Source organism: Aplysia californica, unplaced genomic scaffold (genome assembly GCF_000002075.1).
Source record: "Aplysia californica isolate F4 #8 unplaced genomic scaffold, AplCal3.0 scaffold00054, whole genome shotgun sequence".
In the NCBI taxonomy this organism is placed as follows: domain Eukaryota; kingdom Metazoa; phylum Mollusca; class Gastropoda; order Aplysiida; family Aplysiidae; genus Aplysia; species Aplysia californica.
Window position 1 is genome coordinate 1,604,045 of NW_004797324.1, and position 22,027 is coordinate 1,626,071.

The window sequence follows — 22,027 nt, forward strand, 5'->3', positions numbered from 1 at the left end:
AAGGGGAGACGACGATGTGAAGCAAGACCAAGGCCACATTATTTAAGTTTGGCTTTGCATCAATACCAAAGTGCATTCAAATCCCCCCCCCTCCCCCCGTTCCTCCCTAGCACTCAAGGGATGACCCATCGTAAATTGAGTAGATTACACTATCGACTCTTGTGATCTATTGTGGATCACACAGGTACTAGGTGCAATTCGCCTAGCTGGATGTTTTTTTGCTTTTTTTTTTTGGGGGGGGGGGGGTGGGGGTTAGCCTCTTATCCGTCTGTTTTCAAAGGGATTTTGTCAATGGTTGGACCACTGTTATAGCCAAGCATATCCATCCCGAATGCCTGCTATAAAAATTTTTTTTTTTTTTACTATACAACATTATAAGAGACTGGACACAGGGATTTATTATAAGCCTGCTAAAGCCAGAACCCTGTTATAACCGAGGCTGTTATAAGTGGGGTCCCTTATAAATGTTTAATTGATGGGAAGAACAAAAAATTTCAACAAATGCAAACACGTAAAACTTGCAAAGCCTTTTTTTTCATTTTATTTCCTCTTTAAAATACATAATGAAACAAAGGCAACAATTCTGTCAATAAAATCACCATGGTAACACAAAAAACATGTCAATGATACATTTGCATATGATATGCATAATATTTACAAAGTTTTACAATTTGTAAAAAAAACATTCCTCCAGGTATGTAAGGGTGTAGTGCCTTTTAAATTACATAACACAAACAGAAGTACCTGAACTCCTGCAACATTGGGGTCATTCGTTACAAATGATTTCATCAAAGCATTGCAGAAGTATATTGGCAACAACAACAAAATATCTAAAAACCTGTTACTGTCAGTATTTTTGTTTGCTTTTTTTTTTCTATTAAAGAAACTACAATGCACTGAGAATCAAGATAAAACAACAGTAGTAAAGCTGACTTCTTCATCTCCGTTTTTGTTCCAATGTTTATATCTTGAAGGGGGTGGGGACAACACTGATTTCTTCTACATCTGATCAATTCTCAGATGACAATACATTCTAGCATGCACATAGCGAACACACGTATGACATAAAATACATATATAGCAAACAGACTTTTAGATCCTGAACTATTTTTTTTCCTGGCAAATAATTATTCTTATATTGTCTGAAAATCGTACATGATTAAAAGATTTTAGCACCCCTGGCTTTTGCTAAGTGTGTGCTGGACTGTATAAGCAAAATACTACAAACGCATCAACAATGCATTTCATCATTCTTAATTGTAGTTAAGGTTCACTTTATCCTTCCATACTCCGCATACTCAAACGCACAAGTGGGGAAACTGACAACTCCATCAAGGCATACAAGAATACATCCCCATACTAAACCATACTTGCACTAAAAACTGAAGCACACGTGTTGACCCGTGAGACTACAAAACGTACAAATAGTTGAAGTTATCCATCCAGTGTACGCATAAAGTCCTTTTGAAATACCAGTAGGTACAATCTAAACACCATTCTCTGGAATGCCACAAGGGTTTTGTGAAAAAAAGACCTTTGAAGCCGAGTACACTCTTCTTCAATCCTCTCACACCAAGCACAGCATATGCCTCAGTGGGCAGTGGTGGTGCTAATCTAGCCGTCGACCTAGAGGGCTCTCAGACTTAAGATTCCTATAAGTAGTGTTGGGGGAGGGGGTGGGGGGTTGAGAGACTAAAAGGGTTAAGTGTCCTTAAACTGCTCTGGTCTTTGAAAAAGACACAAGATAAAACAAATTTGGAAGAAAAAAAAAGAGCCAATCTGAAGATTGCTGACCTCTGAGACAGGCAAAATGCCCATCACAACAACGATCTCGCCTACTACATCAGTGATCTTGTAAACTACAGAAACCCCTATCTCAGTATCAGCTGTCTCTAGATCCGTCCGGCTTCACTCCCTCAGAGACAACGGCGGCGACCTCCACCTTGCTACCTTGCACTGACCCTGAGGCCGTGGACCCAGGGTTGATGACCCCCGATGGGACAGCCAGACTGACCATGGGCAGCGAGGGCAGACTGTGGGTGGCCAAGCCGGGGGAGGTGCCCAGTAGCTTGCCCATCGTCTGTATCACGTTGACGCCGCTCACCGCAGTACCTGCACACACACACATACACAGAAAGGAAAATTTGAGCAGGTTGTACAGTATACAGTATAACATGAGGGGGGGGGGGGGAGGAGGAGGAGGAGTTACCCAATCAAAATAAACACAATGTGGTTCGTAAGAGGAGAAGCGAATTTTCAGACATATCTTCGTATATGAACCCTGAGGTAAAGCTTTTTTGCTTGGAGGTATAACAGGCAAACACATTTAACCCATTCAGTACCATAACAGGTGTTCCCCCCCCCCCCCCCCTCTTCCAGAAGAAAATGTAACTCCTGCCAGTGACATATTTACTGGTCCTCAAGATTCTGAAGGAATAGCTCACTGGAAACTGGGCCTTTTTCGGGTCTATGCGCGCCGAAGACTGGCATTTTTGGGGTATTTCAATATTTCAAACAACACCCTTCCCAAAGACATACAACCACCCTTAGTAAACACATAACAGATCTAAACATGCCCAAAAGGACACAAAAAACAGAAAGGCAATATCTTTTATAGTTTTTAAAGAAATAATTTTTGAAAATTTGCTAAAATTTGTTGCTTGCCAAAAATTTTTTTGACGTAGTCTTGTGTAAAAAAAACAACAACAACCCCCCCCCCAAAAAAAAAAAATTAACCTTGTGTGTGTCTTTTACTGCGTTTTGTATTTCAAAAGGAATAACAAGTCAAAACTCATGAACAGGCAGGTCATCATGGTAATCCTTATGTATAAGCTATCTAATCCACTTCAGTGTGAAAAAAAAACAGGGCTCCAGTCAAAGTGGAATTTTGCATTTCAAAGCCTGGTCTAGATGAAAAACATTATCTATCAGAATCAGTCCTTTGATGCTCATTGCTCATTTACATTGAAATCAGGATCCCCATGGTCTAAAATATCATATCAGAATTTTCTAAACTGTCAAAGTCATCAAAAACTTGAAAAATGTTTGGTTTTTTCGTGTCGCCAAGTGGGTGGTTGGAAGGTGCTCTGGTATGGTGTGCTCCTTCTTTCCCATCAAACAGCTCTCTCCCTGATCTATCCTCCTTCTTTTTTGTGTTTGTTACTCTCTTGCAAAACTAATCTTCGGCACTTATACGACTTTATTGTGTTGCAAGTGCCGTAAAACTCTTACTAAAACTAAGCGTGCCACCATCGTACTGACAAAGTGTTGCGAGAACAGACATGTCAGAGAAATGAAAGTAGGGCCTCAGTGTGACTAACTTTCCTTCCGGGTATATAACTCGAAAAGTTTCCAGCCAATTCCGGTGAAACCGCAAGAAACGAAACAAAAGTCTGCTGCACGGTAAGAAACGGTTCACGCAGCATTTGCGCGCATACTTTACCCAGGAGAAAACACGAAACTTGTGCTCGCAGGGGGTGCGTGAACCGCCTCTAGGAAAAATATTAGTGCTTGCAAATGCTGTGTGAAAAGTCTCCAGTGAGTTAAAAGGTGAGGTCTACGAAAATTCCAAGGAAACATTTTTGCACATTTTGAAATTAAGGTTCTACAGAATAGCTCAAAACCAGTAAATATCTTTAGTTTTAGTAAGAGTATTATGGCACTTGAAACACAATAAGGTCATGTAAGTGCCGAAGAATAGATGTGTTACAAGAGAGTAACATACACAAAAAAGAACGAGGGGAGATAAGGAAGACAGATGTTTGATAGGAAAGAAGGAGCCACCCACCAACCACCCACAGTAAATATCTGAGAGGCAGCCAGAAATCTAGAACCTCTGCAAGAACATCAGTACTATTTCTTAAAACTATTGAGTCAAAAATTAAACCCCACCACCCTAGACTATTTAGAGTTCTTTTACAAACCATTTGAACTCTCATTGGAAGGGTTGCTTTTGGGTTTTTTTAATATTCAACACCAGTTTTTGTGTACAACAATAACTATCTGGTGGTGAGTCAAGAATTGAACCTGAAGGCTCGTAATGCAAAACTAACAAAACTCTGCCGTAAAAAGAGTCAACAGTAAAGGAGAGAGGAACAGAGGGGTTGAGATGACAAAGTGGAGAGGAAAGCAAATAACAGATTCGGACTAGAGAACAAGAAAGGAGGACAACAACAAACATTTTAACTCACTGACTACTAGCCCTTTCACCAGTCACTAGCACTGAGTACAGGCATTTTTGGGGGTATTTTAAAACATAACCACAACTCTCAGAACTACCCTATTGTAATTATTTTTTGGCACAGTAAATTTACATACAAACTTAATCTAATACAAAAAAAAATAAGTTGTCTAGGTCTAATACTTTAATTCTTATGATTGTTTCAAAATTGGCATGAATTTGATTTTTCGAAAAATTTCTAGAGACATGACAGATAGTATGAAGTTCACAACAACAACAAAAATTAAAGTTCAAAGTGTTCTGTTTTGATTTGCATCCATGTGTGAGTGTTTGGTGAAAATATAAAAGCAGCTCTGTGCGTTTATTCAGACCCATACACTGAATTACATGAGACAGATGTAGGGAACGAAGTTGTGATTTTGTCGCACGAACAACAACACCAGTACTAGTGCTAGATCTAGCCCTAAAACTACGACTCGGGCCGTGTTTGGGTACATATCCAGGGGCTTAACTATCAGACACATCATATCCTGAGTCACTAGAACTAGCAAAACGAACAGAAGTATCGAATACAGCGAAATTATTTGATTCTTGTTCATGCGACCGTTACTTCGACGCGACTGTCGGATTACTATCAGCTGTATAGAAAAAACATAGCGCGAGTTCTGGTCAGGTCAACCCCAGATGAGGTGACACCACAAAACTTCCACCAAACTCAGCACGAAATGAAGCAAGTGGCAAAACTAGCACTGGAGTCCGTTCCCGTACATGTGACGGGAGCACAAGATACAGAACAAAATCGCAAAGTCCATCCTCGTCGGGGGTACAGGATCCGTACCTGGGAACCGGCTGCCCGCCCCGTACCTGTGACGGGAACCGTAGTCAGTGAGTTACGGAAAAAAATGTTTCGTTCCTGACACGTGTCATTTCCAAAAAATGTTGGAGAGGCAAACGCCATACTTCTTAGACCATGAGAGATCCAGAACAGTAATAGATTACACCCTGCTTTTTTTCCCCTGCCCCACCCATGTAGCCTACCACTGTCAATACATGTCACCCAAGATGCACTCAATATCCTAAGATAATGTCCCACAAAGCAAAGAAGCCACGATGTCACCAATTGCTGCATACGGGAAGTGAGTGAGAAAGAAAATCAAGACCAGATACTCAGAAGCTGCTACCGTCCCAACTGTCCCTAATTTAATGAGGAAATCCTGTTTTAAAATTTTCAGATAAACTTTTTATATAATGTGCAACTACGATTTATTTATTCCATCTTTTGTCATTTGCTTTTTGTTTTTAAAATGAGTAAAACGTGGAAACCATCAAGTAAATAGCAACAACCTCCCTTGAACCTCATTCTGTGCCATTAATGCATCCATCTAAGGTTGAAAATAAGGATTCACCTTTTTTCAAAGTCCAAAAGTTGGCAATTCTGTATGTGTTATTAATTACTAAAAATAGGTTATACAAGGCCTTGCATGTGTTCCTGGCAGTTTTGTTTGTAACAAACAGAAAGGAATTGCCTCCTCTTCTTTATTCTTTTCATTAGCACTTTGCTTAACACAAACAAATTCTCTGGTCCCATGAAGGTTCCTGTGACCAAATTTCTTTTATACACATTTAAAAAAAATATTTATAATTAAAATAAAAAATACAAAAACTGACCAACACGGACTGATGCAAACCACATTGCCACTACACACCTGAGCCTGGGACCTGAGCCATGCCGGTCAGTTTCATGCCTGGAGGCGGAGTGATGATCCTGGCATACACTGGCTGACCTTTGCCCTTTGGAGATCCCCGCCCTGAGGTCTTAGCACCTGTCTGTACAACCTGAAAACAACACGTAGAACGAGATCATATATTACATCATATAGATACGATTGCAAATTATTTTGCACTTAAAACTTAAAGGTGACAAAATGGGGCAGTTTAATAGTCTTGCCGATTCAGTTAAGAACCAACAACAACACTGCCAACCGAACAGCCTGAAATAAAACACTAACAGGTTACAAATTCTAAACAAAGACTAAAAGAAAAAGATGGAAATGGTAGCATTTGATTCTGACGTGCATGGTAGATAAAATTCTTAATGAGATTTCCATCTCCTTCAACATACATGCACTTTGACACTAATTGCAAGCCCTTCAAGCCAAGTCAAACATGCCCCTTAAATCACTTAACAATACTAGATCTACAGCTTTTTACCCTAGAAAATAAAGTAGGAGCAGGCACTATTCCTTCTAAACAGATGACAGTGTTGAAGTTTTTAAAAAAAAAATTTTTTTAGTAAAAGTTTTACGGCCATTGCAACACAATAACATCATGTAAGTGCTGAAGATTAGAGGTGTTACAAGAGAGTAACAAACATAAAAAAGAAGGAGGAGAGATAAGGACGATAGATGTTTGATAAGAAAGAAGAAGCAAACAACACCAAAGCACCCGCCAACCACCCACAGTGTTGAAATTTAAGGCTTCATAATTTTGCATATTAAAGTGAAGAGAAGCACACTGACACAATACCTCCCTGTTAGTTCAAAGAAAAAGCAAGATAGGCAGACAGAATCAACAGAGGGAAAAGAAAGAAGTAGGACTTATTACCGACCACCTGCTGCAATTTTCTACTTTCCCTCTGTTCGGTAATGTCACACATGGACAATTATGTAATTACAATGAAAAGCACCATAAAACTCCATCCCTGATGCCTTCTTCGAATGTTTGAGTCTGGCAAGTATGTTGTAGGTTGAATGTGGCATTGGGAGAAGTCGAAATCAACCTTGTCTCCTCTATAAATATTCGATAGGAGTTTACACAAACAGATACAAAAGCTTCACAAGCACGGAAAAGAAAGGGAACAAAGAATGGAATACCATATCGACGATAGATCACCATGACACAGAGAGAGTTACCATACAACCCACCTGAGCAGCAGTGAGCCCGCCTGCCGTGGACACGGCCTGAGGTAGGGCGGGCTGGGAGATGAGGATGGTGGCCTGGCCGGGCTTGAGAGCCCCCTGCTGGGACAGGACAGTCCGCATCACCTGGGGAGTGGAAGGGTGAAAGGAGATGCACATCAAAGCAATTATGGCTATGTTGTGCTGGGAAATAGAAGGATAAGACACAAAGAAGGCACCTGGGGATAGTCTAAAAAAGTAAGAAGCAAACCGGGATATAAAGCTTTTTCCATAGCACATCAGCATGGTTACAAAAAATTATATATTTTGTACATATTCTAGTTAACAGGATCAAACCCCAAGGACTCACCCAGGAGTAAACTTAATTCTCTTATGGACATAAAATTGCACTGGGAACATTCAATAATTCCTACCTGGAGATTCTGAGCTCCTTTAGCACCTGAGGCATTACTCACTATGAGTGGAGCTGTGGAGATAATCAGAAGAAAAAAAAACAAGTGTTAGTTACATGTTCATAATTCTGTAAGGTCTGTGAACCAAGTACAACTGTGTTTCTTAGCAGACATGTACACACCTTCAAGGAAGTAACAATAGCATAAAGCAGTAGTAACTAATTAATTTTAAAAACTATTTACATGGGCCCACAACACATCATTCACCCGTTTCATGATAACACATATGTCAGTCCAGCCTTCGAACAGAAGACCATTGGTCAAAAGCACGATCCAATCAGATCAGGCCGTTAAGGACATTGGTCAGTTCACACTACATCAAATACACCTTTGCTTTCCTTCATCAAATTTAATCAGCAAGTCCATTAGGGATTCATATTCCTTGTGCAAACAAAAATGGAGGCTTTCTGATTAGCTGTTGGACCTGATATTCATCAAATAGACCCAATAATGTCCTGGAATACAACATATATCTTTGATTTTCAAAGATTGGATCAAACTTTGCCATAATAGGAGCTTTTATCCCACAATGAATGAAAATAAGGCCGCCTTCAAACGTATCAAACTACAGTTTAGCATTCACACAGTAAAACGTTCAAACAGTGAATAGATTTTCGGGTACCAAATATTTTCTTATACATGTATATTCTTTGTATTCAAAACACTTACAGCGAAATGTCCGATTTTTCAGGTCCCAAATTTTTGTATATTCTTTGTATTTAAAACATGTAGATCTATGTGAGAAAATCTATAAGCAATGAAAAACATTTCCGCCTTCAGCCAATTTTGCAATGTGCTTGCTAGACTGTATATCAAACAGGGATTTGACTTAAACCCTGTTCCGTGTGCACTGGGTATTACCTTGACCAGCAGAGGCCTGTGAGGAGGGTGTGGCGGCCGGAGCGTGCTGTAGGATAAACTGTGTGGGCAGGAGGCCCGCCTGGCCTGCCGGGATCACTTTGGCTTGGGAGCCTCCTGGGGCAGCTGAGTGATGGGGAAAACAGAAGGAAAAGTTCATTAGTCTATTGTCTTTTTTGTTGTTGTAGTTCATTTCGTTTTTTGTTTAGTTTATTCCATTGACCAGAACTCAAGGCATTCAGTTCTAAAAATCCTCCACATTATCAATTTGACTGACTCTTGAGTTGGAGCAGAACAGTTTTACTCTTTTTTTTTTTAAAGTTTCAATAGGAGTTTCACGTCACTAGCAAGACAAATAGGTTATATAAGTGCCAAAGATTAGGGGTGTAACTAGAGGGTAACATACAAAGGAAAAAAGGAGAAAAGATAAGGAAAATAGATGTCCGATAGGAAAAAAGGAGCAACTACAATGGAGCACTCGCCAACCACCCACTTGATGCAGAATGATAACTATGTATGATCCTAAATCTGACATAGGTCCTAGTCAAACTGACCTATCACATTGCTCCAAAGCCCACACTAAAGTGGTTTCTGCCAAACCAATCACCGCTGTGATGACCAGCAACAGAAGAAAGGATTTTAAAAAATTATTCACTTAATCTTTATCATTATAATAATTATTATTGTTGTCCAGGAAAAAAAATTATAAAGGAAACATGAATGTACTACTATTCAGGCAGTTTAAGTTATTTTTTTTGTTTTATTTAATGTTAAACATTTCGCCCTAATTCAGGTTTTATCGGAACCTTAGCTGTGGAAATGAAAAAACAAACACCACAGTGTCCACAGCAACGAAACATTCACTATAAGATGTTTCATAATGATGCATAAGAGAAAATATCAGAAAGAGTCAAACCTCCCAAAATTCACTTATTATGATCATTCTCTGCAGACGTTGTCATCTATCTTCAGGTACGGCGATTACAGTGACATAGCAACTTTCAAGTGGTTTTTCACATTAGCAATGTCAAACAGCAAAATAGCAACTTTCAAGTAATTTTCCATTATAGCATTATCAAACAACCTTATTCAAAATGAAGGAGAAACATGTACTTTACTTAACAAACATCTAGTACCCAGAAAAATAGGTCACAGGACCATAAAATTATTTTTTAAAAGCCTCCCAAAAACTACCTACCAGATCTGAGGGCGATGTTACCCTGAGCCAGCTGCGTGACCACGATACCCGCGTGCGACTGGCTCAACACTCTGGTCGGTGTGGCGCCTTTGGAGGTTGCCACTAGCGTCGCTGTCGAAGGGGTGCTGTTGCTGGTGGCTGTTGCTATGGCCACTGATCCAGAGGCTGTCTGCCCAACGGTGGAGGCGGACGGAGTCAGGACCACTCCAGCTGCTGGGTTGCCCACAGCTGAAATAGAGACACGCAGTAGTAAGGTGTGAGCGCATATATGCCAAAAATTCCTTAAAATCCAAAGCTTCACTGGTTGCGTCTATTCCTTATATATGTACTTGGTCAGAAAAGAGGGAAAATAGAGTCACAGTTTCAGCTTTTGAAGCAACCAGTACGTGTCAATGTCGGGCATTCAAACTTCATTTTTGCTGGGGTTTTTTAATACTTTTTAAAAGGGTGGCATACTTAATTATTATTCCAATTCCATCTTCAAATCAGCATTTAGCTGCATATTGCCCACTGTCAAAATTGGGTCTACATTTTTAAAAAAATATGGAAATGACAACTTCTTTGATTAAATTTTGGAAGAAATCTACATTTAATCCTTATATTGCCATTTTCGACTTAAGTTGAAATCACCGCACCAGCGCTGGTTCGCCCCTTTCGACTTAAGTCGAAATTAATACTCGCTCAACGAAACTGCCGATCTACCGCATGTACGAAACTGCTGGTTTTCAAAAGTGATTTCCTATTGTTCAGAACATGCTTCCACCTGAGTGCAGTTGATGGTGGCCAATTTTTCAACATTTTTGTTGGAAAAACAAGGAACCAAAATGTAGCACTGCAACTTATCGTAATGACTCCGACTCTGATGAGTCATTCAAGGTTTCTGATAATCCCTGGGAAAGTTTTCTGCCAGGTAATAGGCTTGAACGAGAGTCTAACAGTTACTGCTATGATACTGACAGTGACAATGAGGTTAGGCCTATTGTTGATGGAGCTAGAACTAGACCCAGAGATAGTGGTGAAGTGATTGAAAGGGGGGGATGGCACAGGTGGGTGTGGCACTCGTACCAAGCAAGCTGATGAATTAAAATGGGAGTAACTGCAAGATGCTGAAATAGATTACCCAGTTTTTTATACGCCACAAAAAAATAATGAGTCGTTTTTGAAAATTTCAAGTGGTTATCTTTTACGGTTTGGGTGCTATGATCTTTTTAATGATGTGCATCGTTTTTTGTAGTTCCCGCAAAAAATCGGCGGCAAACTGGGTGCATATAGGGTTAAAATAAGTGGCAGTGTAAGGTTTAAAAACAACATGAAATAACAAAAACCCTTACCAAGAACATGAAATATGAAAATTCTTAACCAACAACAAGAAAAAATAAAAACCACTCATTAATAGTGTGAAATAAGACAACATGAAAAAAGACAAACACTCACCAACAACTGTAGCAGCTTTTCCGGCAGCTGACACAGCGCTGACCGTGGTGGAGGAGACCAGGGGCTGAGGGATCAGGTTGATGGCCGACAGGGGACCCTGGGGCGTCCGGATCAGACCCAGCGGCTGACCGCCTTTCCCCGCCAACTGGACCAGACCTTTGGCCTGAGCGAAGGGCTTGCCTCCAATCTGGATGGGTTTTCCACCCAGTACAGGCTGGACAAGGCTGCCACCTATTGGCAAAGTACGTGGAAAATAGTGACGACACCAAAACCTCAGCTTGTAAGTCTTAGGGGTTTTACATTAATAATTTCCCCACACAGTGTCTAAAATTGTCATTAACAGCGGGGAAAGCAAAAGGCAATATCTGAAATCAGGAGAATGAAAATTCCAAGAATTTCATTTCTTCTCTTTAACCCTCCCAGTCCTGAGGCTGATGAAATTCGCCGTAAGTTTCATTCTGCAGTGTCATGGCTGATTTAATCAGCCGTAATTTGAATAGCTATTTCAGTTCGTCTATCCCATTTTTAATACTGCCAAACATTTCAATGTCTTCACAGATGAGTCCTATTTCCCATTTCTATTCTTCCTTCTGAAAATATCTAGATTTATGGTCTTTACTTGTCTGGTTTTCCAGTTCTAAGGCATTTTCAGACTTTCTTTCAGAGAAAAAGAAGGATTAACCCATACAATTACAAAGAAAACAGCTCCAAAGAAGTGCTCAACATGCACAATTAAGAAGCAGCCAGCCTTACCCTGAAGCTTTATCGTCTGTGCTGCCCCTCTCGTATTTCCCATCTGAGCAGCAGCAGCATGCTGTACAATCTGAGCCATCACAGTTCCCTCCCCAGGTCCTGATCCCGGAACAGAGGTCAAGGCCACCAGCTTGCCCGGAACATTGCTGGCACCAGTGGAGGAAGTGGCAGGGGTCAGGCTAGCCATGCCGTCTTGTGACAGTATGAGAGACGCTTGCTTCAGGCCGGGCAGGGCTTTTGAGGACACCACTGCCGCTTGGTTTTTGGTGACCACCACGTTAGGGGGCGGGGCCTGGCGGGCTGTCATAGAAAACGTCTGTTTGGACGACAGGCCAGAGCTTCCCTTTGATGATCCTGGATTGGTGGCCGAGGCTGGATTTGCGGAAGCCGCAGCAACAGTTTGTCCAACCGCAGCAACCAGCGCAGCATTCTGCTTGAGGACACTGTGCGCACCACCCACCGCCTGCTGCTGCTGTTGTTGCTTCAGCAACTGCTGGCTGTGCAACATGCTGAAGGTGGGCACGCCTGGTTGACGGGTTTGCCCACCCGCGGCGGCATTCGGAGCCACATTCATCGTGGTGACCAAACTGAACGTCGTGGCAGTGGAGATGGGAGCAGAACCAGGTTTGGCCAGCCGAGTCACGCCGACCCCCGGTCCAGGGGTCAAGCCAGACGAGTACAGCAGCTGTGCCGCCAGTGACGACGTCACACCCAGTCCAACTGACGTCACCGTCAACACTGAAGACGTTGTGGAGGCCACTGCAGACGATGCAGTGGTGATTCCTTGACCGCTTGTCAGCTGCTTGACTGTGGGCAGTTTGCTGACAGTGGACGACGACTTGGCTAGCGCTGCCTGAGCTGCTCGGAGTTGGGCGACCGTGGGCGGGAGCGTCACGCCGGGGGAGGGAGACCCTGAGACAGCACCCGTTGAACCTGTGAGGGGAAATATGATGAGACCAGTTTTACAACTCTAATTCATCGTTTCTATTCTTAGCCTAAGGTTATATCTTTAAAATTAGCATTTTTTACTTGTAAAAGAAGAGCACATTCGATTTGATAGCTATTCCCACTCATTCTAATAGTTGTTTCTCAGTATTTTTGCTTTCATGAAAATTTGAAGGCAAATTTGAACTATCGAAGCAGGCCTATACATTTATGCTCGATAACCTTTCCAAAGATTGTCAGTATTAATCATTTTTACTGACAAATTCATCTCTCTTCCGCCTCAGTGACTTGAAAGGAGGAAAACCTGTGACCCCCAAACTAAATTTAAAGAGGGCAAAGTAGAGTCATTAAAATCTTTGACAAAGGAGGACAAGAGATGGAAGTGTAAAAATTCATCACTTCACACAGAGAAAATGCCAGGAGAGCCAAATCTCCAGTAAAGTAGCTTGAGGCAGGAAAGACTCTCTCTCTCTTGCCCTTTTTAACTCCCAGTGGAGCACAGGCCATCAACAACATTACTCCAGCGAAGCCTGTCCTGAGCATCCTTTTCTATCTGTGTCCATTATGTCCCCGCTTTTTCAATTTCCACTTGTACCGCTCGCCTCCATGTCATCTTTGGTCTTCCCTTCTTACGCTTTCCTTGTGGGTTCCACGTTAAAGCCTGCCTGATGATGCTTGTCGGGCATCTCCTCAGAATGTGTCCAATCTATTTCCATTTCTTCACATGAATATCTTCCTTTACCGGCCTTTGGCTTGTTCTCTCCCACAGTTGAGCATTAATGACTCGATCGTACCACTTGATCCCCACTATCCTTCGTAGGCATCCATTTACGAAGCTCTGCAGTTTCTTTGCTGCTGATGCTGTGAGCCTCCATGTCTCTGAACAGGAAAGACTGCAATACCTCAAAACTTCCGTGTTCCACATAAAGAGAGGAACACAGGGTTCATGAGGTGAAATTAAGATAAAAACTGATAATTATTATAATACTATATGTGAGGCAGCGTGGTTTTATTAGGCGCTCGTCAGAACCTGGCATTTTCCTGCAGGTTGTGGAATTTTTATTGAAGTCTTTATTTTGGCTCAACACCTTTCAAGCCCACTAAAGAACACATTTTTCTGGGTAGATTTTACTGGCTTATAGGCGTGAAAGATGTAAATTTTTAGTTTCCGTGGACTATCGAGCTAAGGAAATAACGAAACTTTGGTGGCCATTTTCTCCCAAATTCTACCTCTGAAACCAGGTGACCTCCTCCTAATTCAATTGCCAATATCTTGACTTGGACAAAAGAGAAATGGACTTTTTTTCCATCAAACGCAAGGCAAATGGACAGGCTTTCAGATGATACCAATAACTCCACATGCTCCAAAATTGACGAGTGCCTGATTCCACCATGTCGTGACACATATATTTTATATACAATGATAAAATACTTATTACAGAATAAACAATTAGAAAGACATATTTCATACAATGTACTAATTAAATATCTATTATAGAACAAGAAAGTTTGTAAATAGGTTGTTGAAGGACAGAATGAGTAGGTTTTATTTCTTACCTATACCTCTTTTGATTCTGTCTGTCTGTCTTGCTTTTTACCCAGCACTACATGATTCTTATTGCATCAACCTGCCTGTTCACTCATATTAAAACCAACTTTTTAGAAATCTTAAGTTGAGAAAAAACCCTCAGGACACCCGTGACTGAAGAGCAACAACAAAACTTACCCAAAGATATTGATCTGGCAAGACTAGTGGATGTCTTGATACTTTTCCCCAACAATGAGGCAGGTTCTGCTTGCGTGGTCGACTTTCCAGAAGCAGATGACGGCAAGGTGGACAAGGTGAAGGTCGGTTTGCTGGGTGGGGTGGCCATGGCCTGAGTGACAGCGGTGCTGGGAGCTGTTGTGACAGGGGGAGGAGCTGCTTGTTCTTTCGTCTGTGAATTTCAGAAGATTTTATAGTGATCCTGGGTCAAATTTCATTCTATTCTACATTTCTTTGAAGGGCCAAAGCCTATGCATTGCTAAAGCAATAATGACAATATACCATTCTATTCTGTGGCTGTAGCAAGAAAAACAAAAGAGGGTTTGGTCTTTTTTAACTCTTCATGTAAAGTGGGGTCAAATGGAGAAAGTATATATTTTTCTATTATCTAGTGACAGTGACAAATTGGGAGGTACCTAGAATTGAACTGATTCAGGTATGCCTGAGCTTGTCAACCTTTTTATAGCCAGCGCCCACTTTTGCCACCTTTCAGAGGCTAAGATTTTTATACCGCCCACCAACAGGTATTTCCAAGCGGGACATTCAATAATACCTGTCACGACTTAAGTGATCCTCACAACCCACCAAAATTACAATATCGCCCAGGTTGGCAAGCACTGAGCTAAGGGGTGGTCGGAGGGTAAATAAAACTCATAGATGTATCATCCAGAACCTCAGTTCCTAATCACCAATATAATGCTTACAGCTTTTGCAGCCTTTGGTCTGTGTACTGTTTTTTTGGCTTTCACAGCAGCAGCCTGGGCTTGGTGGATACGCTCTGGGAAGGACAGATTTTTTTTTTTTAATTACTGGAAAAACAAACTTAACATGTGAAACATTTTATCACACGCGACAAAACAAAAATTATACAGCAACAAACTTCAACACGTCCGTAGTATTTTTACCACAGAAATGCAAAGCACATAGACAATTAGGATATTGTTTCAAATTCACAGCAGCAGGTGGACCCAACCTCACCAATTATACAAGTATTCATTCATTAAGCCACATAACCCATGTTTCATTAACTGACAAAGTCATGTATCTTTTATTATTTTCTGCTACTGATGGCTTTCATCAAAAGCAAGACAAATAAACAGGCTTTAAGAATATACTAATAACTCAATGTGCCCACAAATAGATGAGTGCCTGATTCCATCATGCCGCGACACATATGATATCATTGTGATGTTTTCAATACCATGCCGTGACACATATGCTATCATTGTGATGTTTTCAATTCCATTCTGATAACCATCCTAAACCTACGCTTCACACGAAAAATCTCGGACTGTCTCCTTAGACAAAGTGAACTGCAATTATAAAAAGTAACAATGAACAGTCTGTCACCTACAAAACTAACTAACCTTATCATAACCTTGTTTTGACTTATGTACAACGTTGTACTCATCAGCGGGTGTCATTTTGATAGGATTGGGCAAGGGGGATTGAAAATTTACCGCAAGTAAATAACATTCAAAGCAAAAATCACTCACCAAATTCATCCTCAGTTCTATTTCGATGAAGGTAAATCCAGAGTTTGCGAGTCACGTCATACTTCACACAAGGATCTTTCTCTGAGTGTAGTCGATCCAAAGCACCACTCACCACAGCATTGATCTGAAAGAATAGATAAATAAGATTTAAAGTTAAAACTGTGAGTAAATAAAATCACATCTTGAATTATGTCCTACATGAAATATTACCATAAACTATATTTCATAAAAGTATATTATCATTCGCAGAAAAACTCACAGAACCTACCAAGGGGTTGTAATACTAGAGATGCTGACCGAACTTTTAAAAACCTAATTTGCGAATCTTGGTCATACTATCTTTATTTAAAGACTCCATATAGCTACAAAAGCCCACGTCAGCTTACTTTAGAATGGACATCTTTACATAAAAAAATGTACAAACATTGGTTTTACATTTATATCTAAATAAAAGACAAACAAAATTTTGTTAGATACTGGGTCATCGATTAAAATGGCAGTACAGCAGAGAACATTATTGAGTCGAGTTTCTCACCTGTGTCTCTGTGACCCCTGGAGCCAAGAATTGGGAATCCTTTAGAAGTTCACAGATGTCACCTCGCGTACCCTCTCCATTTGGGAGTCTGGCAGCAGCATCTCGAACTAAACAAAACAAACAGACAAACACACAACTTACTCCACAAACAGTTCTCTTCTTTAAAAAAACCTGGATACTGATGCTTTTTCTTTAAATGGAAATCAAACAAATATCAAACAATTTAGTTCACAGAGAATGGAGAACGAACCGACATCTACAACATTGTCATGCTCACAAGCGGTATAATATAGGAACAAATTTATATATTATACAACTAGAGTTTCATAAAGTTCTCGGCAGGGTATTTAAACAATTTGATTTAAACAAGCCGAAACAACCCGAGAGATTTTTTTTTTTTTTAAGTAAGCTATAAATTATTTGTGTTATCACCCTATAAAAACATAACACAAAAAATAACTGTAACCATCAACAAAACGAGCACTTACCTAGTGTGAGTATGGTAACAAACGGGGGTCGGTCTGATACAAGCAAGTTGTGTTCACGGGCCTTGTTTGTACCGCTGTCTTTATCATAGACACCTTTGACCGGCCCGACCACCGAGTCATAGCCATGCATCATGAAGGTAAAAGCTTTGTGGGGTGCTGCAAAACGGAGCCGCTCCTGCAGAAAGACAAAGACTTACTCAGGTCAACAAAATACAATGTAAGCTCGTTCAATGAGTTTTGCATAAAAGAGCTTTGACATATAAATAAGAAAAATACATTTTTCTCATGTTTTCAATCATTGGGTTAGAGGACGCCACTGCTGGGTCCTGTCTTTTTTTGCCTTCTATTTCTGAATATATATGTCTCGCTTTTTACCTGCACTGAATGGCCGCTAACCCGAAAAAATTCTTTTCTTCACAAAAACTCAAAAACAAGTCATTGGATATAACAGAGCATTCATTCGTCTATTAAGCACCTTCCACCTCTCATTCAGTGAGCCCAAGACATTTGACTGAAGTCATTAAACTCTTGCCGAGATAAACTTTAATAAAAAGATTAACACAATACTTTTTTTTGGTTTTTTGTTTGTTTGTTGTTTTTGTAAAGTGATTTACGGTGTTCGCAACTGCATAGGTCATATGAGCGCGCGGGACACACCTAATATTTTTAGTTGGTAGGAAATTTTGAATTTTGCCCGGGTGGCGGCTGAAGCCTACTCTTATCGATTTTAGACCACCAAGGGATCTTTAACGTGCGCAACTTGCACACGGGCCCTCCGAGATTTTTCGCCCTTGTCCGAGAAGGCTAGGTTTAGATCTTTCCTACCAGAAGATCAGGGGTGTGGCAGAAAGACAGCAGTAAGGAGGAGCCAAGGAGTAGCAGTAGAAAGGCTGCAGAAAGAGTCAGGAGCCCAGAGGAGGGGCAAAGAAGGTGAGGGGGTGGGGGCAGAAAGTGGAAATAAAAGCAGACAACAGAACATTGCTAGAGAGCAGGAAAGGAGGTGAAAGGAGACAATTTTTTAGAAGAAAATTTTTCGGTCGCTACCCGGATTCGAACCCGGACCCTTTGAATGAGAGGCCAACACCTTAACCTCTAGGCTACTTTTTAAATTTCAACTGAGACTAAAGAAATCAATAGTGACTGGCAAAATTATACCAGACATTTACTTATATCGATGAACAACATACACAGATGCTTTAAGGAAACTGACCTGCTCCCGGAACAATGCCTTTTCATCGCTTGATGTGGGCCGGACAATAAAACTGGTCTTGCTGTGGGGTAAATTATGTGAAATAAAGTAAAATACGAAAAGCATAATCGCAAACACAACACTCAAGAAATGATGCTTGCATTGTACATTTCCCAGAAAGCTGAGAATGTTTCTGATTTGTTTTCTAGGGTTGAGTGTGATAATAATAGTTGTAAAGTGCAGAGAGCATGTTGTACAGCGTGGATATGCTCTGTATAAATACAATTATCTTTATTACTATGCATGATCAGGGCTGTGGATGGAAAATTGTTCTGGAACATCTGTGGCTATGAACTCGGCCAGTCACAAATGAGTAGAGCTGAGAGTTGCATTTTATATATAATCAAAAACACAAACAAGTTAGCCCAATAACAGTAATATTGACAATCAGTAGCTCACATGCATGCATCATGTAGGTTCAAAGGTCCAGGGATCACAGGGTATGAGAGACAATCAAAATCGTAACTGACGGTCTAGACATCTAAAAGTATGGAGATGTAACACAGCTCAGATATCAACACTAAATACTCAGAACGAGAAGAAATCAGAAAAACAGTCCAACTCAGTAACAGTTTGTGCCAGTCTCAACATTCTTAATTCTACAATTTCTGCTAAAAGAAAGAGTCAGTCTTAAAGTATCTCTTAAACGTCAAACTTAAAGTGGAAAAAACTAAAGGAACTTGATCGCAAGACATTCTCATGCTAAAAATGCAATGTCCTCATCTTCTCAATCGCATCACACTGAAAGACCAGTATCTATCATACATTGGGCCATCCAACTCAGTTCCTCTGTTGGCCCATACAGTAGGGTTGGGGCGAGCGGACGGACGGGTTCGTTACTCGCGGACTCCGTCAGAGCGAACGGGTAACGGACGGCCATGAGAGCGAACTGCGAACCTTAAGACAGTTCGTTTATTGGGTCCGCTCCACAATTTGACTCTCTCAGCGAGCGGACTGCGGACCTCAAGCCTCAAGTCAGTTCGTTTTTTGGGTCCGCTCCACAATTTTATTCACTGGGCGGGCAGGAGAACGGACGAACTCTAGCAGACGAGATACTCGATGCGAGATTAGACCCGTCGTCTATTGTTTGTTAATTAGGCCTAGGCCTGATGTTTCAAACCACTAGCGGTGCCACAGGGAGTGAGAGAGGCTGGTGACGTAGTACTATGTGTGTGTGTAACCTTTCACCTCGTGCGTGGGGCACACTGTGTATGTTCCAATTATCTCAAACGCTCGTTTGCGGGTAATGCCAGCGGGTAGTTGGTTACCCGCGGACGCTAATTTTGTGAGCCCGACCCAACCCTACCATACAGCTTCTCCTGTAGTGTTTATGGGATTGGACACATCACATGTCTTACAGAGCTCTGTATTTCCTGCACTACTGGAGGATGTGTTCACAATCTAGTCTACTTCTCCACATTGACATTTAGAGACACAAAATGAACCAGAAAACTGAGTCAAGTTCAGATACATTTGATTGACTGTAAATGATCAACAACCAAAACAACAATTTACATAATTTAGGATCCAGTCTGCTTCAGCCCTGCTTGTCAGGGCCAGTGCTGGCTAGATGGGACACTGCATCCCGGCAGAGTGACAAAGACACTCGATAAAATAAACTTATCCAGGTGGACACCAAATTCAAGTCCTTTGTGTACATTAGACGAGAGCCTAACTGCTATGCCACAGATGCTAATTGAACAATTTGATTCCAATCAGTATTTCTACAAAACAAAACTTACGCTTTGGGAGGCGGTGGCGACCCTTGCACAGGGTCAAGACCGTCTACGCAGATATCGTCCTTATGCTGCAACCAGTGGCGGAAGAGAGCAGCCAGTTCGGGGTCCCCGTCGCGACCAACGCCAATCCACTTCCATTGCTGAGCACGCTCTTTGTAGTCCACAAATGGCACAAAGTTCTCCACCCTCAGACCTATGGTGGGAAAAGTAAAACAGAACACAATTGACACAGTTACAGTAAAAAAAAGCTTCAAACAGTCATTTAGCGCTCTCATAAATAGTAGAAGCCAAGAGGTAGACCAAAAGCAACTTACTTATAGAACTTGAACAGATAATCAACAAGGACAGACTATGATATGATATTACAGGTTTTTTTGAGTACATCAGAGCTGAGAAAAGAGAGGCCAACCATGCATGTCGATATCTGTTTCTGATCTGGCATTTGATGATGATGATGATGATGATGATGATGATGATGATGATGATGAGTTTTGGGAAAAAGCATGGTGGACAGACAGGATGGCAACCCACTTCCACTGCTGAGCCTGCTCTTTGCAGCCAACAAATCGCACTAGATTCTCTACCCTCAGACCAACAATAGTAATTCCCACAAAATATTACATTCTTCATACAGAATTTCAAAGAAACTATTTCTTGTAACTTCCAATGCCTTTTCACAATACAAAATCCTACCCTTCTGATTCTAAAGCAGAAAGCCCTTTTGACAGCACACCATGACTTTCAGCAATGAGAGAAATGGAACAAAAAACAATGGAGCAAACATCTCAAAATGAAGCAAAATTGATTGGTTGAAGCGAAAAATTTTTTGTAAATTTTACTGCTACTGGAATCTGACTGCATTACAAAAATCATCAAACACACACAAGTCCATCAACCGTCTTATCCTCACCAGCACCATACACATCTCTATAGTCACCAAACACAAATCAAAACGATGCCATTAGCATTAGCAATGAAAATTTCTACAGCAAACAATACTTCATTCTGACAATAATATCCACAAACCACGAGTACAAACCACCTTCAGATAAACTGGCCAAGTACAAAATTGTGCTTTAACACAACAACAGATTTACAGGGTTCCTGCCATGAACTTTCCATCAAATTCAAGGAGGTTTCAAGGAGGTTTCAAGGAGAAATTTTTTTAATTCAAGGAGATTTGGTCCAAAAATTCATGACGAAAGCCTATTATCAAAGGCCTGAACTTGTCCGAAAGGAACCATATCATAGTTTCGATTTTCCAACAAAAACTGTTCCCAGGGTGACAGCCAACCCGGCTTCTCAATTTTCCAGACGGGACTCATCCATTCTCCAGGGGCATGCTACATAACAATGATAGTGCATGCTCCATTTATAATATTATATATTATATATAATATACACACACACGTGGCACGCACGCATGCAGGTACATTATATCCAGTCAACAACATGATGTCAGTGTGGCACTGGGATACTGTGACTCAGGTATTTCAGTCTGTTCTTACTTAATTTATATTTTCCCCTCATCATATTCGCCTATATTAACTATATAAAAATGAATCTTGCTTTGATCCTGACAAAAAGGCCTAGAACCAGAATACCCACTGTCAAGAACCAATTTAGGGTGTCATGGTTTATATAAGTGAAAGACAAAAATTATTGCTCTAACTCAAAGTAGAGCAATAACATGAATGGCTCAAGTAGACCTATTCAGTGTGAGAGGTGTAAGAACTGAGGGAGGGCAAGAAGCAGTGACACTGAAAATCTGCAAATCTTGAACAGAAAGTTAAATTATATAGAAAATACAATCAATGAAACGGGAACCCTTTAGTTACAAGAACACGGCTTACAAGGTTTGAGTAAGACAGATCCCGATTCCACACAAGGCCTGCACCAACGCGCGCTGTGCAGAGAGCTCTAGATAGTAGTAATCAAAATTTTGAAAAGTAAAATCTGCTTCCAAGTTCAGTTTTTGTCATCCGGTGTTGCCTTCAACCTCAGCTCAGCCCCCCCC

At 40.9% G+C, this 22,027-nt stretch overlaps 1 protein-coding gene across 3 annotated transcripts in view; it reads right to left on the reverse strand.

The window, feature by feature from the left end:
- Positions 1 to 523: 523 nt before the first annotated feature.
- Positions 524 to 22,027, reverse strand: part of LOC101849594 (nuclear factor related to kappa-B-binding protein) — a 36,019-nt gene continuing 14,515 nt past the window's right edge. For all 3 annotated transcript variants that reach the window (XM_005092874.3, XM_005092872.3, XM_005092873.3), the window contains exons 14-28: positions 20,014 to 20,203; positions 18,233 to 18,293; positions 17,023 to 17,197; positions 16,535 to 16,641; positions 16,000 to 16,123; positions 15,208 to 15,281; positions 14,465 to 14,675; positions 11,794 to 12,726; positions 11,041 to 11,271; positions 9,607 to 9,834; positions 8,412 to 8,534; positions 7,512 to 7,564; positions 7,105 to 7,224; positions 5,887 to 6,016; positions 524 to 2,112 (exon numbers count right to left, since the gene is read on the reverse strand). In XM_005092874.3, the coding sequence (XP_005092931.1) occupies positions 1,883 to 2,112; positions 5,887 to 6,016; positions 7,105 to 7,224; positions 7,512 to 7,564; positions 8,412 to 8,534; positions 9,607 to 9,834; positions 11,041 to 11,271; positions 11,794 to 12,726; positions 14,465 to 14,675; positions 15,208 to 15,281; positions 16,000 to 16,123; positions 16,535 to 16,641; positions 17,023 to 17,197; positions 18,233 to 18,293; positions 20,014 to 20,203 (2,990 nt within the window). In that variant the 3' untranslated portion in view covers positions 524 to 1,882. The remainder of the gene's footprint in view (positions 2,113 to 5,886; positions 6,017 to 7,104; positions 7,225 to 7,511; positions 7,565 to 8,411; positions 8,535 to 9,606; positions 9,835 to 11,040; positions 11,272 to 11,793; positions 12,727 to 14,464; positions 14,676 to 15,207; positions 15,282 to 15,999; positions 16,124 to 16,534; positions 16,642 to 17,022; positions 17,198 to 18,232; positions 18,294 to 20,013; positions 20,204 to 22,027) is intronic.